The sequence below is a fragment of the Hyperoodon ampullatus genome (genome assembly GCF_949752795.1).
Source record: "Hyperoodon ampullatus genome assembly, chromosome: 18".
Lineage (NCBI taxonomy): Eukaryota > Metazoa > Chordata > Mammalia > Artiodactyla > Ziphiidae > Hyperoodon > Hyperoodon ampullatus.
Genome location: NC_136931.1, coordinates 60,632,452 through 60,648,952, shown reverse-complemented (window position 1 = coordinate 60,648,952; position 16,501 = coordinate 60,632,452). Strand labels below are relative to the sequence as shown.

Here is a 16,501-nt window from a genome sequence, read left to right as displayed (position 1 = left end):
ATTATTTTAAAAGGTTTCATAATCATAATATAAACATACCATATTTTGCCCATTGTCATAACAGTACTTCAATGAATATATTCTTGCACATATGTCATTACATATCTCTGGGATAAATTCATAGAAGTAGAATTAATAGGACAGGATATTACATTTTTTAATTTTGATCAGTAACCAATTTGCCCTTTATAAAATTTGCAGGATAGGTGTATGCCAGCTTTTTCTTCACACGACATATATGTTATCTATCTTTATGATTATTCTGTTCCCAAGGCCCTTTCTTACTCTCAAGTGAATTTCCTCTGCCGTTGTGGGAAGGAGTAGGTAAGGTCCCACTGTTGTTCCGGTTTTTCTATTAAAAATCTTTTCTTTTTCAACGCCCTTGCTGACCAAGGGCTGTTTCGTTGGCCTGGTCAGAAAATATTGAGCACATTTAACAAAGATCCCATTTGTTGACTCTAGTCCTGAATTTCTTGAGAAAAGGAATAGGTGAATTTTCGGCAAAGAAGTTGGTATCTACCTTGTGACAGGATATTTATGGGTGTTCACATCATCATATTATCAATGAGCAGGAAGTCCTCCATCTCTCTTCTGTGCTCTGGAAGGGTTTTTATAACATGGTAAATACTTCGCTCATGGAAGTTTTATGGGAAGTTGCTCCTTCGATCATTTCATCTTTTTAAATTTCTTCCCTGGATTTTCCTCTGCTTCCTGAGTCAGGTTTGCCAAATATTTATATTTTCTTAGCAAAATTGTTGCTTCCTTATCAAACTTTTTAAGCCAACAGTTCTTAAGTATAGTTTTTACCTACTGGTGCTTTATGCTTCACACACATGCGTAGTGGGAAGAAAAATTAATGTGATTAGAGAAGTATGTATACAAGGTCAAAGTTGTCCTTGTTTCCCAATTTTATTGTCAGGTTAGAAGATCCCGTCCCTGCTCCAGGATTATAAAAATTAATCTTTTATTTATTTTATTTTGATTTTAGTTTTAGCATTTTCATATATGTTGTGACCTTTTTCCCCAAGTGAATGATTGGCTAGATCTCCTATTACCATTATTATTTATTGAAGTAATCTATATACATTCCTCACTATTTTTTAATGCCACTTTCATAGAGTCCTACATACTCAATTGTGTACATACAGTAAACTTATATTACAATTCTTAAGTGAGTCAGTCTTTTTGTCCTTTTTGGTGTTTTTTTAGATGGTTGATTTATTGCTTTGGCTTTGGTGGTATAGACAAGAACACCATTTGTTACTTTTATGTCATCTTTCTGCCTTTAGGCATCATACTAGAAAAGAACTTTCTTAACCCTAAGATTATATTAAGATACTTCCTTTTGGTGTGTGGTTTGTTGGCCTTTTGATATATGAACTTTCAAAATATTGATCCAAGTGAAATTCTTCCAGGTCAACTTTAGAACCATTGTCAAGTTCCCCAACATTTATATTCTTTGAAATTCCACTAGGTAGTATAGGTTAATTTTGGGGGTATTTAGAGCTTTCATATGCTAGATCCGTATATCTCCCATGATTATCTTGTGTCTCTCTGGTTATATTGCCTTTTCTATTGCAATATAATGTATAAGTTTGTTCCTATGGGTGCTGTCTTCTTCTGTTAAATCTTTTGTATTTTTACAATGGAGTTCTTCCCATTTTTTCAAATTGGTTATTGTCGGTGCATATTTAGGGAGTCCGTTATAAATGGGTTTCTTACTAAATTATTATTACTATTATAAGGTCTGTTTCCACTGATTTGCAATATCTGAGTGGATGGTCTTACATAAGAGAGTGATAATTTTATATCTTTCTTTGTTCATGCCCCAGATTTTCTTGTAATTGGCTGAAACTCTGTAGAATGATGTTCATTAGTCACAGTGTTAAGACTGTTATGTCTGCTTTTATAAGTGAGTTTGGTCTGCAGTTTGCTAGTGCTCTCTTTGTCTTAGATGTTTTAATTATTCTGGTTTCATAAAGAAAATTTGAAAGCTTTCTGCTTCTTGTCTCTGGTTGGTTTATATGACATGGGAATGGGCCTTTTCTTGAATATGGTATATAAGGCCTCACCCCCAATGCTATCTCAGTCCACAGCCATTTGGAGAGTGAATTCTCTGACACTCTTTACATTTCTTCCATGTTTATTTGTCCATGTATTTCTTTAAAATGTCTGCAGGTCCCTGGCATTTTGACTCTGTTCCTGTGGATAAGAACACTTGTTCTGAAGTTCCAGAAAGGATCCTATTCCCAAACAGGTGATTTACGTACCCAAGGGTGTCCTGTGGCCTCTGAGAGGTGGCACTGCTGTCATCTAGGGGACTGGAGTTCTCTCTGGAATTGGATGCCACAGAGCAGCCTTGGGCTCCCTGCCCACCCCTCTGTCCCGCACAGGCCTGCTGGCTTTTGAGGGCCCTGCTCTTGTCAGGGCAGTCCCTTTTAGCCAGTTGCTGGGTAAACTCGACGGTGTTCTCTTGTCCCAGCTGTCTCACCAGCTCTCCAGAGCCTGGACGCTTGCCCTTTCTTTCCCCTGCCCAGCAGGGTGTTATCTAGTGTCCTGTCTGTCATCGAGGAGGGCAGGGCCGGCAGGGCGGGAGTGGCAGGGTCTCCAGGGTCTCCGAATGGAGGTGCATCTGTGTGGTTGGTGCTGAAGCTCCAGAGGACAATGCAGAGAGAGTGGGAGGGCAGTTTACATGGGGCGGAGCGGAGCCCACCACTGTCTGGAGAGAGTCCCCTGCATTCATGCCCAAATGATGAAGGCTACTTTGAGACTGAATAATTGAAACACCTTTTGTTTTCTCTTTAGACATTAAAAAAAAATTCTTTTTAACTTACTGGTTTTTCCTTTTAAAACAAAAAAGAATTTTTGCTGCATGTGGTTTTGTTCTTCTCTGGAAGTAAAGCCAGAAGTACAAAACTGTCAGGTAAGTTAATTCACCCAAACCTAGATTTCTTTCCTGTATTGCCTACTTTCTTGCTCCAGTTGTGGCTGACCACTAATAGCAAGGCTACATAATAGAAACCACATGCAACTAAAATGGTTTAGGTGAAGGGAAACGTATAGCCTTAGTTGGTTACGTTAGACCAAAAGGAAAATGGAAAATCAGCTTTTATACTTGGTCTAAAAAGTTTTCTTAAGAAGGGAGGGGGCAGATACTAAAATAAAGACAAGTAAGGAAATAAAGGATACAGAGGATTATCAAAGTAGAAAGCTGGTTCTGTGGAGGCAAGCTAGATATTTGACAAGGTTGATAAGAGCAGGAGGATGTGCAGGGGTGTGAAGAAGCCTGATGGTCGCTCGATCACATTCTCACCATTGATGTGAATAATAGGTGTTTATCACCTGTGTAGGGTTTCTGTGGGTCCACTGGTACTTCATTTAACCTTCCCCCTCTGTGCTAGGCAGCGCTGTAAGAGAGCTCCACATATACCTCCCAGCGCTCCCCATGCCTATTTGTTGGGAATACCGGGAAGGGGCCGGTAGAAAAGTGGGCAGGTGAGGGTAAGTGAAACGCCAGAGTGTTCTTTTGGAAACAGTGCCGCAGAACTTAACCCAGAAACTGCACTGTGCTTCTGCAGGCCTGTAGTAAGAATGCATGCCTGTGTCTAAAACCAATTTTAAAATGGGTTTGCGTACGTTATCTTCAACATGCTCTAACAGTGTTGATACCTGACTTTTCCAGTGACGGAAAAGTTCGTCTCTCATCCCTTTACCAGAGTTAACAGTGGGGGCACAGGCAAGTGAGCTCAAATATTTAAGACCAAATGCAGCAAGTGCTTGGAACACTAGTAGAGGAAGTGAGTCTCGGGAAGGCTCCCAGAGGACGTGGTGTTAGCACGAGCCCAAGGCTGGGCTGTGGGGCAGACGCTCCTCAGAAGGGTGGGCACTGCTGACGCAGGGGTCCTGAGCTTTCCTGCAAACTCAGACGCTGTCTAGCCACTCTGGCCAATAGAACTTTCCCCCACAAGGGAGATGTTCCGTGTTGTGCAGTAGGGTAGCCACTGGCACTTGGAATGTAGCTGGTGTGACAGAGGAGCTGAACTTTTAATTTCATTGAATTTAACTTAATAACGGCGCAGGTTCAGAGAAATGAAGAGTGCTTGCCATCGCATTACCCGGAGCTGAGCACGTTTAACATGTTTATGTGGTCTTCGACCTTTCACGTGTTGTATGCTGTTTTTACAACCATGTTAGGGGAAGAAATGCTCCGAAATGGCAGGATTGAGCCCCTCACGACCCCCTTTCCGTTTTTGCTGAGAAAAAATACCAACATTCCATTTTAGTAACGGCCAGCACCTTGGGCATCCCCATGTGCTGTGTGCTGGGTGGTTAGGCCTTTTAGGTGTATTGGCTTATTTAAGCCTCACAGTTCTAGAAGGGGTGTAGGTCTGTTGTTCCCATTTTGAAGATAAGGGGACAGACTGCAGGACATAGGCTGTGTGGCCCAGGGTCACAGAACCAGTTAGTAGCAGAGCTCACTCCTCACATGGGTGTGTGTGGTGCCTTAACGCCTGCCTGTGCATGTGTGTGTGTGTTGGGGTTTGATGGCTCTCTTCTGCCCTTGGCCTGTTCACAAAGCATTGTTGGCGCCCTTGTCGGGCAGCCCCACACTGCTGCCTGGTCCTCGACTTCTGGGACACTTGTATGTCTCCTTACGATCCGCAGGTCCCTGAGCACTGACTGTCCCAGGCTGCCGCGTCTTTCCTGTTGACTCATGTTGGGTTCCTCCAGTGAAAATTGTCCTTAGAGAGATGCTGCCTCCAAAGTACTTGTCTGCCACCAAACCCAAGAGGTCTTGGGCCCCAAATCTGTGTGAGCTAGACAGTGACTTGTCTCAGGAGCCGGATGCCGCCATAGGAGAAGCCGCCACTGACTCTGAATTCTTTCATCAGAGGTTTCGGAACTTCCTCTACGTGGAATTTGTCGGGCCTCGGAAGACCCTGCTCAAACTCCGAAACCTCTGCCTCGATTGGTTGCAGCCGGAGACTCGCACCAAGGAGGAGATTATCGAGCTCTTGGTCCTCGAGCAGTACCTGACCATCCTTCCAGAAAAGATCAAGCCTTGGGTGCGTGCAAAAAAGCCGGAGAACTGCGAGAAGCTCGTTACTCTGCTGGAAAATTACAAGGAGATGTACGAACCGGAAGGTGAGCGGGAGAGGAAGGCGGAGCTCCCTGGGGTGCCCTGCGCGGCGCCCCTGATGTTCTAGGCCAATCGTCCTCTTCGCGGGGGGTGGGGGACTGCCCTGTCATAGGATGTACGTGGCCTCCTGGCCTTTCTGCCCACAACGTGCCAGTTGCACCTCCCTCCCCAGCTGTGACAGCCTAATGAGAGCCGGTGCCCCATGTCCCCGGGGAGCAGAATCCCTCCTGGTTAGGATGTGAGAGGGAAGGAGACCGTGGGCCTCTGATAGGAAGGGAGCCTGCACACACCGCGCCCTGGCCCAGGCTCCCCTCTGTGGAACCGGGGCGGGGGCAGGGGACACCCCAGCAGGTTGTACTTGGCACTGCCATCGGGAGGGTCACAGCCTCGTTCCTGCCCAGCAGGGGCGGAAGGGAGGGACGAGAGGGTCTGACCACTGCAGCAAGGGGTGGGGGCCACCCGGGGGGGCTACTTAGAGGGGACCGGCGAGCACGGATGAGACTTTAAGTCGTGTGTGGTGCCCTCTCAGACGACAACAGCAGTGACGCCCACAGCGAAGGCAACATGAGCCGGAAGGCAGCAGAGTCCCCGCCGCCACACTCCGCCTGCTGCAGTGAGTAGCCCGGTCACCGCACCATCCAGGCCGCGCAGGACTTCCCTGGGGCAGGGCTGCTGCTCAGAGGTCTGAGGGGGCAGGAAATCAAGTGAGGATGGAAGGAGTTGTTCTTACGTCGAAGCAGACACGTGTGTGGAGTGAAATACAAGTGTTTCTCTTAATGATGAGAGAAAATGTTTAAAGCTATGTGAAGTTTGCAGTAAGCTGTTTCAGGCTGTGTCCACAGCCTCCCAGGAGGGGCAGAGTTCATCACCCCTTTGCCTCCAAAGCTGTTTTATTTGTTAAAGGTTCTTCGGTGAGCTTTTTGAAGGAGCGTTGCTTTTGGGGCAGGTGGGTGTTTCGTTTCTTTGGGGTAAAGTCACGTGCACATTAAGACTGACCGGGGTAAGCCAGGCGGTGGAGGTCCTGAAGTCCGTTCTCGACCAGGAGAGCCTGAAGGGGGAACCAGCTCCTCAGCTCAGCGTTGGCCCTGACTGAGACCAGGCCCACCTAGGCGAGACCCCCAGAAACAGTGGTCCGGGGCCCGGGTGTCGGGTTGCACTTGGGACCCCGGTTCGGGATCCGTCTCCTAGCATCCCTTCCAGGGGGCATGTGCACGTGAAGTGAGCACCCTCGTGTCAGGGCACGTGGTCAGCTCCTGAAATGTCTGCTTCCTCAGGTGACCGGGACTGGGACCAGGACTGGGACCGAGACTGGGAGCGAGCCCGCGAGCGGGAGCACCGGAGGGGCAGAAGCAGGGACCTGGAGTCCCGGGCCCGCTGGCCGTACGCCCGGAGCCCCAGGAGCAGTAGGTCCTCCTCCGACCGCTCCCCGGTGCGCGCGCCAGCTTGACTGTGCCTTGTTCCTTCATGACGCCTGTTGTTTTCCAGGGTTTCATCAGCGGGATCTTTCCCTTCCTCTGATGGAGAAAGTGGCTTTTGCAAAGGAAAGAGAGCACAAGCGTTGGGACTCTCTGATGGATTACGAGACGAGATCGCAGGTATGCTTAGGTCTCCACTCATTCTGGGAAGGCTGTCTTCATTTCATGGCAGAGATGCCTTTCTTTCCCGAGAGGCTGAGTTATCTGCCCTCTAGAATCCTACCTGGGTTGGGGAGAGCCCCAGCGACTCCCCAGGAGCCTGTCCTGTCCCCAGGGGTGACTGGTGGCTGGGGAACTGCTGCCTGTTTTCTGGTTCATCCACGGGGTCAGAGGAGCGCTTTTCCGCTCAGCGTTTGTGTCATGTGGTGAGTCGGCCGCAGCAGCTTTTCCTCCTGGGCCAGGGAAGCCCATCGACCCTGCAGGTGTTTCTGGTCCTCAGTAGGGAGCCAGGAAAGTTGCACATCCACAGAGCAGACTTGGGGGGAGAGCAGAAGGCCCCGGGGCCGGGAAGAGCTGGGTCTGGAGCCCGGCTCTGCCACCTGCTAGCTGTGCAGCCTCAGACCATGGACGAAGCCGAGCCTCGGTTTACTCATCTGTGAAGTGGGCGGGCTGTTGTGAGGAATGGGTGAGAGTCACACTTAGGATCAAAGGGCGCAGTGCGATGCCTGGCACGAGGGAGGCGCTGTGGGCATCGCTGGCTGTGGATGCAGGGGAGACGGGCCTTGAGAGAGAGGGTCACGCATGACATGGCAGTGTGGAGGAGGGTGTGGGGCCTGCGGCCCTGGGCGCACGGTGGTGACCAGGCGGGGCCCGTCCTGGGAGCCTCCTGTCTTGTAACAGGAGGGTGTTCAGCAAGCATGTGGGGAGTCTCTGTAGAGAGAGATGCTGTGCCTGACGCTGGCTGTCCAGCTCGCTCTTAAGGAAGAGCCAGGGTAGCGGATGTCACAGGGACAGGAGCAGCTGGCCAGGTGCCCCCTGGGGCAGGTGATCCCAGGTGTTCAGGAGAGCCTGGCGCAAGCCCCGAAGTGGCACCAGATGAAAGCCAGAGTGGGTGGAATGCAAGGGCAGAGGTGCAGTCTCTCCCCAGTGCCCCGAGATGCGGTAACGGTGCTCCCTGTGGCGGGGTTTGAAAGGTGGGGTCAGGTGACACAGGGCTCTGAATTCTACCCCGAAAACTCTTGTCATTTGTCCTGTGTCCTGGAGACAAGCCAGAACGCGCAGGTATGTGAGAAGGAAGGGGATGGCATCCCGTTACTGAAAGCAGAGCTTCTAAGGCAGCAGTACCGATGGGGGAGGGGATGTGGAAGGGAGGGAGGGGATGCGGAGGGTGGACAGGGTCGGAGGTGACCCCGGTGCTCCAGATGTGCATTATGACCTTGTCCCACGGAGAGGCCCCTATGTGTGGGACACACTTAGTTTGTCACTAATTTTGGTTTCTTATTTGGAGAAACCAAATTGACCAAATTTATGAATCCAGATGAAAACATTAAATCGTAGAAACTTTGAAAAAGAAACCTCTTTAGCGTGCATTTGCCCCCACGAAGTGATGAACGTCAGTGGTTTCCAGTTAACTGCTCTGTGAGCCTGGGACCAAGCGTTCACTCATCTTCAGGGAAAACAGGAACTGCGGGTGTCCTTATCTGGGGTGTTAAAGTACTCTTATGAAATGAAGGTGATAGCAGATTGGCAGTGGGATTGTGTCTTATTTTGCTTTTCAAATGCCCATCCTCGCTACTGGAAAGCGTTCGTCCCCTGTGTGTGGTCCAGAGGTCTGGGAGCCACTGGTTCCTCCTACCTTGGTGTCATAGAAATAACAAACAAAGTTCTCATCTTCCTTCAGCATGCATTGTTCATGTGTGTAGGTCATGTGAGGATGCAGCAGTGTGGGTGCTGTTCTCCGGACAGCATCTGGCACGGGGAACGTGGCGGCGGCTTGTGCCACCTTAGATCCGTGGTTGATCACACATACAAAGAGAACAACTGCTTAGGGCTGCCCACTCGAATAGGTCAACTTAATTTAAGTCAAAGGAGCATTTTTCTTTCCTAGCAACAACGTAGTCCAAGATTTAACATACATTACATTTATGTTACTCAGATTAGGCAAACAGAGAGAAATAGATGAAAGATGCCCCTTCCCTTTTGCCATTGCCCTTTGGGGTCTGTTAGCACCAGGGGTGGCGCCCTTCTGGCACCCTCAGCCCTCCGGGCTCTTGACCTCATCTGCTCTCTGGCAGCCCGCAAGTTAGGAGTTCTGGTTCCCTCCCTCTCCTATACCACAAATACATCTGTGCTCCCAGCGGGCTTCTCCTGCATTGCAGTAATCCAGGGCTGAGGCCTTAGGATGGAGGCACTATCGCCCCCGAACATAGCGGGGTGCTTGCTCTGGGGAGCCGCCCTCTGACAGGAGGAGACGGGCTCCCACCAGAAGGGGTGCAGTCTAGCTTTCTGGCCGGTGGTGGTACCAGCCAATTTTGCAGAGAGTGCTTCCTGATCTTTTGTAGTGTGTTGTCCTAAAAATCCGAAGGCCTGGCCTAGTAAGAGTTTTCAGTTTTGACGTTCTGCTTAGTTTTGGTGGTGGCTTTTTGCTTTTTAATCACTGCACATTGGCAGTTGTATTACAAATGAGGCTTTCCTCTTAAACCCCAGTGCCTGTGCCTGTTTATTTTTTTCAGTAGGCGATGCACCTGATTTTGTCCTTTTTTTTTTTTTTTTTTTGCATTTGCGCATGGCTGTAATATCTATGCCACTTCCCAGAAATGTAGCAAATTTAATATCAAAATATCTTTACATAATAGTTCAGTAGTGACAACAATTTACATTTCCTTTACACAGTTTTCCTCCATGCTTGAACAACAGATCACATTGCAGGACATCCACTCCCACATGCTGCAGGGCAGGCCGATGCCCTCCTCTCCATTTCACAGATGAAGGACCTGAGGTTTGGAAAGACGTCTGCTCCCAGGGTTGCTCGGTCATAAACGGTGCATAAGCTCCTTTGACCCTGGAGTCTTCTCTGACCCCACAGCCTGTGGGCTTCCACGGCTCCACCTCGCTCCTTGAGTCTGTCTCCAGGCTCCCTGGGACCACGACTCCCCGAAACTAGTGACGTTCTAGTGCGGCAGTGAGAAGAGGTCCTGTGAGGTCCTGTGCAGGAGGCTGTCCCGCGTGATGTGGGGACTCCTAAGATGCTTTGCAGGGGAATGTGCGTCAAAGCAGAAAAGGCAGCTGGGAGAGGAAGGTGCTCTGTGCTTAAGGTCACCCCCGGGTTCTTTGGAACTTGTCCATACCCAGAAGGGCCCACGGAGTAGCCACAGTATACAGCGGAGGCAGACAGAGGACACAGCGGGCCTAGGGATGGAAGCCGGTCACTCTGCTGACCAGGTGTCTGGAAACGCTGTGTGCAGTTGACACTGAGCCTGTTGAAGCTTCCCACCCCCCCCCACCCCCCACCCCTGTCCGGGCTGGAGTCCCACCACCACTTAACCACCCCACCCACGGCCTCTGCGGTCTTTGCTCACCATCCCAGCCCACCCTGAGCTGTCCCCCCGCTAAAGCCGCTTAGCACTGACTCTCTGCACCCCACTTTATTGTTTACTGTTCTCTGATTGTTTCTCTCCAAACAAATGATAAGCTGCATGAGGGCAAGGAATATGTGTCCTCCATCTTTGGGAGCTTCCTCAGAGTGTAGCACCAAGGTAGGTGCCAAGTAGGTCCCTGGTAGAACCTGACTTGGATCATTCGGAACCCCAAGTGGTGTGAGCACTTGCTGCACACCATGTGCACGTGTGTGTGTGGCTCCCATGCCGCCGGTGTTGTCCTGTCCTTGTCGTCCACGGGAGTGGACTCCACTGAGGAGAGGTGTGCATTTGCTGTTGCAGGATGCGGTGTCGTACCAGGATGTGGTGGCCCTCACCGAGGACCGGAAGCCCCAGAACCCAGTTCAGGACAACATGGAGAACTACCGGAAGCTGCTCTCACTGGGTGAGCGCTGCACTCCTGGCCTGGCCCCTCAGGCTGCTGCAGAGAGTCAGGGTCCGCAGTGTGTGTGGACTCGAGAGGTCAGAGGCCCTCAAGTGGCTCCCAGCAGAGGCATAAACGATGAGGCTGTGTTTTACGAATCCTCTGGCTTTGGGGGAAGAGTGTATAGTGTGGGGTCAGGGAGCCCAGGAGACAATTCTTGCCCCCAAGAGTGCTGACCCTGGAAACTTAAATACTCATTTCGGATGGGGTCCCAAGTTCCAGTTTGGATTCCCCTGGAAGACATCTGGCTCAGGTCCTAGTAGGCGGTTGGCTCTGCAGGAGTGTTGTGAGGGCAGTGGAGCCTTGAGGTGCTCCCGTGTTTGGAGACCAGGTGGGGAAAACAGGCACGAGTAGGAGGAGAGCCAGGAAGCCCAGTGAACGGAAGTCAGGACAGAGGAGGTGGCTACGAGAAGGGGAAGACTGAAGAGCACGCACTAAATTGCGAAGGCACTCGGAGGTGGTTGTGCAAACTTCTAGGTGGAGTCAGGAGAATTAACTGGAATTCAGACCAGCAGAGGCTAAGGAACAAGTAATAAGGAAATGAGACTGCAAACAGAAGACATGGTAGGGCCTGCATAGGGGCCCCTTCACACTTGGTGGCCGAGAGAAAGACAGACATCATTTATGGTGATGAGTCTTGGTCCCCAACTCGAGTGTGAGATGTTGTGTTCTTCCTGTGGACAGGGGTTCAGCTTGCCGAGGACGACGGCCACTCGCACATGACCCAGGGCCACTCGTCACGGTCAAAGAGAAGTGCCTACCCGAGCACCAGTCGAGGTGAGCGCGCGAGGCCCTGCGGAGTGGCACTTGCACCAGTGAGATGGGAGCCGTCCGTACACACTGATACATGATGATACACAATTGATGCACAAAAATACAAGCATTTTACAGTTTATCTTCACACCACCATCACGGAGGTCCCAGTGTTACTTTGCACAAGTACAGGGACGAGGGAGCACTTACATTTGGGATTTCTTTTCAGGTCTGAAAACTATGCCTGAAACCAAAAAGTCAGCCCATCGGCGGGGGATCTGTGAAGATGAATCTTCCCACGGGGTGATAATGGAAAAGTTCATCAAGGACGTTGCGCGCAGCTCCAGATCGGGAAGAAGGGAACCTAGCGACCGGCCGCAGAGGTTCCCCAGGAGGCCAGACGGCGACTGGAAGGAAGCTCCATTCAGCAAGAGGGAGTCGGTGATTCAGGAGAGGGGCCATGAAGGCAATGCCTTTGGGGGAGGAGGCTTTAATGTGAACTCAAACCTTGTTTCCAGAAAGAGAGTTCTTGAGAGAAAAAGGCGCTATCATTTTGACACAGACGGGAAGGGCTCTGTGCACGGTCGGAGAGGTGGTGCAAGGAAGCGGCCCTTTGAGCGCAGCGAGGTGAGGAAGGCCGGGAGCGGGAGCAGCCTTAGTGTGCCGCCCATCCCCCAGTTGCAGCCCTTCGACTTCGGGGCGACGCCCTATGTGTGTGATGAGTGCGGGAGGTCCTTCAGTGTGATTTCGGGGTTTGTGGAGCATCAGATCACGCACACCAGGGAGAATCTGTACGAGTACGGCGAGTCCTTTCTTCATAGTGTGGCCGTCAGTGAGGTTCAGAAAAGGCAGGCCGGAGGGAAACGCTTTGAATGTAAGGAGTGTGGGGAACCCTTCAATAAGAGCGCCGCCCTGGCTGAGCATCGGAAAATTCACGCTAGAGGTTGCCTTGCGGGGCGTAAGGGCGAGGAGCACGAGGAGCCCTTCCTGCCCAGCCCAACCTTCAGCGAGCTCCAGAAGATATACGGGAAGGACAAGTTCTATGAGTGCAGGGTGTGCAAGGAAACCTTCCTTCATAGTTCTGCCCTGATCGAGCACCAGAAGACCCATGGCCGAGATGACAAAGGTAATGAGCGTGGGGAAGCCTTCAAACCCAGCCCAGTGCTTAACGAGCTTCAGAAGATGTATGGGAAAGAGAAAATGTACGAGTGCAAGGTGTGCGGGGAGACCTTTCATCACAGCGCCTCCCTGAAAGAGCACCACAAGATCCACACCCGAGGAAACCCATTTGAAAACAAGGGCAAAGTGTGTGAGGAAACCTTCGTTCCTGGCCAGTCCCTTAAAAGACGCCAGAAAACCTACCCAACAGAGAAGGCCTACGACTTCAAAGATGGTGGGGATGCCTTTAGGCAAAACTCAGACCTCATCGAGCATCAGAAAATTCATTCTCGGAAGAACCTCTTTGAAGGCCGGGGGTACGAGAAGTCTGTCATTCACAGTGTGTCTTTCCCCGAATCTCAGAAGAGTCACACTATAACAAGGCCACCTGAGGACGAGGAAGACGAGAAGGCATTCACTGTCAGCTCCAATCCTGATGACAGCCGGGAAGCCCAGTCCTATGAGAGGAACCCCTATGAGAGGTCCTTCATTCACAGCTCAGCCTTCCCTGGGGCTCAGAAAGGTCACAGCAAACCAAGAGTGATAGCAGAGGCGACCGTTCAGAGCTCGGGTGCCACCGAACATCAGAAAGTCCATGCTGGGGAGAGTACCTCTGAAAGAAAGGGGTATGAGAGGTCTGTCATCCACAGCCTAGCCGCTTTCAAGCCTCCCCGTGGTTGTGGTGGAAATGAGCTCCTTGGCTGTGACGAGCAGCGGGAGTCCTCCGCTTACCTCTCAGACCCTTGTGGCCAGCCGCAGAAGACCCCTGCCCGAGAGAGCCCCTATGCAGGGGGTAAGAACAACATCTTCAAGGGCTCTGTTGTCCACGGCATGTCCCACACCGGACCTCAGGACAGTCTCGCTGGGGAGGGCCCCAGTGGATGGAAGAAGGATGGTGAACCATCTGTTCCCAAGTCAGATGTGCGCGAGCATCAGAAGGCTCGTGCTAAGAAGAAGAACATTGAGCGTAGGATTTACGAGACCTCTGTAATCCACTCCCTGCATTTTGGTGAACCTCAAACGTTTCGCCCGAGAGAGAAGTTGTACGAATGTCCGGAGTGTGGAGAGTCCTTTGTTCATAGCTCCAACCTCACTGAGCATCAGAAGATTCATGATAGAAAGAAGCCCTCTGGAAGTGAAAACTACATACGATCTGTCATTCGCAGCTTAGCCTCCACGGATCCTCAGACCAGTTATGCGGGCCAGACAGCACAGATGAGTTATGCTGAAGAGCCAGCTCAGACCAGTTATGTGGACCAGTCAGTGCAGACAGCTTATGCAGGACCACCAGCTCAGACCAGTTACGCTGAACCACCAGCTCAGACCAATTACCCTGAACCACCAGCTCAGACCAGCTACGCTGAACCACCAGCTCAGACCAGCTACGCTGAACCACCAGCTCAGACCAGCTATGCTGAACCACCAGCTCAGACCAGCTACGCTGAACCACCAGCTCAGACCAGTTACGCTGAACCACCAGCTCAGACCAGTTACGCTGAACCACCAGCTCAGACCAGTTACCCAGAACCACCAGCTCAGACCAGTTACGCTGAACCGCCAGCTCAGACCAGTTACGCTGAACCGCCAGCTCAGACCAGTTACGCTGAACCGCCAGCTCAGACCAGTTACGCTGAACCGCCAGCTCAGACCAGTTACGCTGAACAGCCAGTCCGCAATGAATGTAAGGAGTGTGGGGAGTGTTTTGCCACTGTTGAAGACCTTGGCATCCATCAGAAAATCTATTCCCGAGAGAAATTCCATGGCGGGGAGCTGTTTGGAGACGCTGTGATTCAGGGTGTGGGCCTTGATGGGCCTCGACAGGAAGAGCCTCGGCAGGAAGGGCCAGACGAGCCGGATGAGCCTGAAGACACCATCTATGGGTGTAAGGACTGCGGGCTGGGCTTCGTGGATCGCACAGACCTCAAGGACCATCAGAAGGTTCACGGCAGAGAGTACCTCATCGACAGCCGCGAGTACGCGCATTCTGTGATGCACATGCATTCTGTCAGTGAGTATCAGAAAGATTACATTGGAGAGCAGCTTTATGAGTGCCCGGCATGTGGGGAATCTTTCGTTCATAGCTCATTCCTTTTCGAGCATCAGAAAATCCATGAGCAAGACCAGTTTTACGGCCACAGGAGGTATGATGAGCCCTTTATGCAGCCCTTGGTCATTAGCCCACAGCGGCCTCGGGCCCCACAGAAGAGTCCTCCTGCGGGGACGTCCCTGCAATGCCAAGTGTGCGGACGAGACTTCATCCACGGCTCTGTCCTTAACGAACACATGAGAGTCCACGCTGGAGACAGCCTGCTGGTGCAGAGCCAGGGAAGCACAGATGCGGTCAGCCCAGGCTCGGCCCCCACAGACCTTCAGAGGGACCAGGCCAAGGACCAGCACTATGAGTGTAAGACCTGTGGAGAATCCTTCCCCAGCCAGGCCGACCTTCGGGAGCACATGAGAGTTCACGAGAAGGATGAGCCCTATGACTATGGGGCCACCTTCGTCCACACCTCCTTCCTTACCGAGCCCCCCAAGAGAGATTCACCCTTCTATGAGTGCAAGGACTGTGGGAAGTCCTTCATCCACAACACAGTCCTCACGAAGCATCAGAAGCTGCACCTCGAGGAAGAGGAAGCAGCAGCAGCCGCCGCCCAGGAAGTTGAAGCCAACGTCCTCGTTCCACGGGAAGTTCTGCGGATCCAGGGATCAAATGTGGAGGCCGCAGAGCCGGAGGTGGAGGCTGCCGAGCCGGAGGTGGAGGCTGCCGAGCCCAACGTGGAGGCCGCTGAGCCCAACGGAGAGGCCGAGGGGCCGGAGGGGGAGGCCGCCGAGCCCAACGGGGAGGCCGAGCAGCCCAACGGGGAGGCCGAACAGCCCAACGGGGATGCTGATGAACCGGATGGGGCAGGGGTCGAAGACCCAGAGGAAAGAGCTGAAGAGCCAGAGGGAGACGCGGATGAGCCGGACGGTGCAGGGATCGAGGACCCAGAAGAGGAAGGTGACGACCAGGAGATCCAAGTGGAAGAGCCCTACTACGATTGCAGGGAGTGTGGAGAGACCTTCACCTCCAACTCGGCCTACGGTGAGCACCTGAAAACCCATGCCAGGGTGATAATATTCGAGCCTGGAAGCGTCTATGGGGAAAGCTCCCACTACACCGAGCACGCCAGCACCAGCAGCAGTGACAGCGGCAGGGCTGATGACAAGTACTTCAAGTGTGACGTCTGTGGGCAGGTCTTTACAGACCGCCTGTCACTGGCCAGGCACCAGAACACCCACACTGGCTGAGGACTTGGGTGTCAAGGTTGGAAAACCTTCACTAGGACTGGACCCTTACTAAACTACAGAGAATTGGAACCAACCCACGATGAGGTCAGAAGGAGGCTTCCCTTGGCGTATACACACCTGACTTTGAACATCAGACAACTCAGCCTGGAAAGAAACTGAAGGTGGAGACTCCTTCGGACCTAGCTCTTCCCCATCAAACCTCCGCGTATGCATGTGGGAAAGCCATAGCACACAGCTTACCTTCCACCCGAGCATTTGCAGTGACGGAAAACTGGAGGGGTTTTCAAGGCCACAGAAATCGCCCACATCTGTAAATGACACTCCTGGAACCTATATATAATGAATGTTTCCTGAGATGTATATAAAATAGCAAATCATAGCAAACAGTACTCATATTTGGACTTAATATGGTATCCAGTTACAGTTCACTTGCAGAGGTACCTTCCTTACCTGGTACTCTTTGATTTTTTTTTTTTTCTTTTTGGAGGAGGAAGAGAGCAACAAATTAGAATATATTTGTAAGCATCTTAGCTCCTTAGAAAGATTTATTGTGAGTTATTTGAATCCCATCCATATTTTTTTGAGTAATGAACTGTTGTTCCTTACTCTTAAATATTCCTGTAAAGGTGTAGGCATGAAAGATAAAAATGTCTTTTCCGCTTTGCTG

The 16,501-nt window shown here is 51.4% G+C and overlaps 1 protein-coding gene across 1 annotated transcript; it reads left to right on the top strand.

Annotated features, from left to right (window-relative positions):
* Positions 1–4,736: 4,736 nt before the first annotated feature.
* Positions 4,737–15,834, top strand: PEG3 (paternally expressed 3; the record flags this gene model as incomplete). The annotated part of the gene is made up of 7 exons (XM_079724265.1): positions 4,737–5,145; positions 5,670–5,753; positions 6,391–6,543; positions 6,626–6,735; positions 10,494–10,596; positions 11,320–11,412; positions 11,618–15,834. Exons 1-7 carry the CDS (start codon positions 4,752–4,754, stop codon positions 15,832–15,834), a joined length of 5,154 nt encoding a protein of 1,717 aa, XP_079580391.1. The 5' UTR covers positions 4,737–4,751.
* Positions 15,835–16,501: the final 667 nt, after the last annotated feature.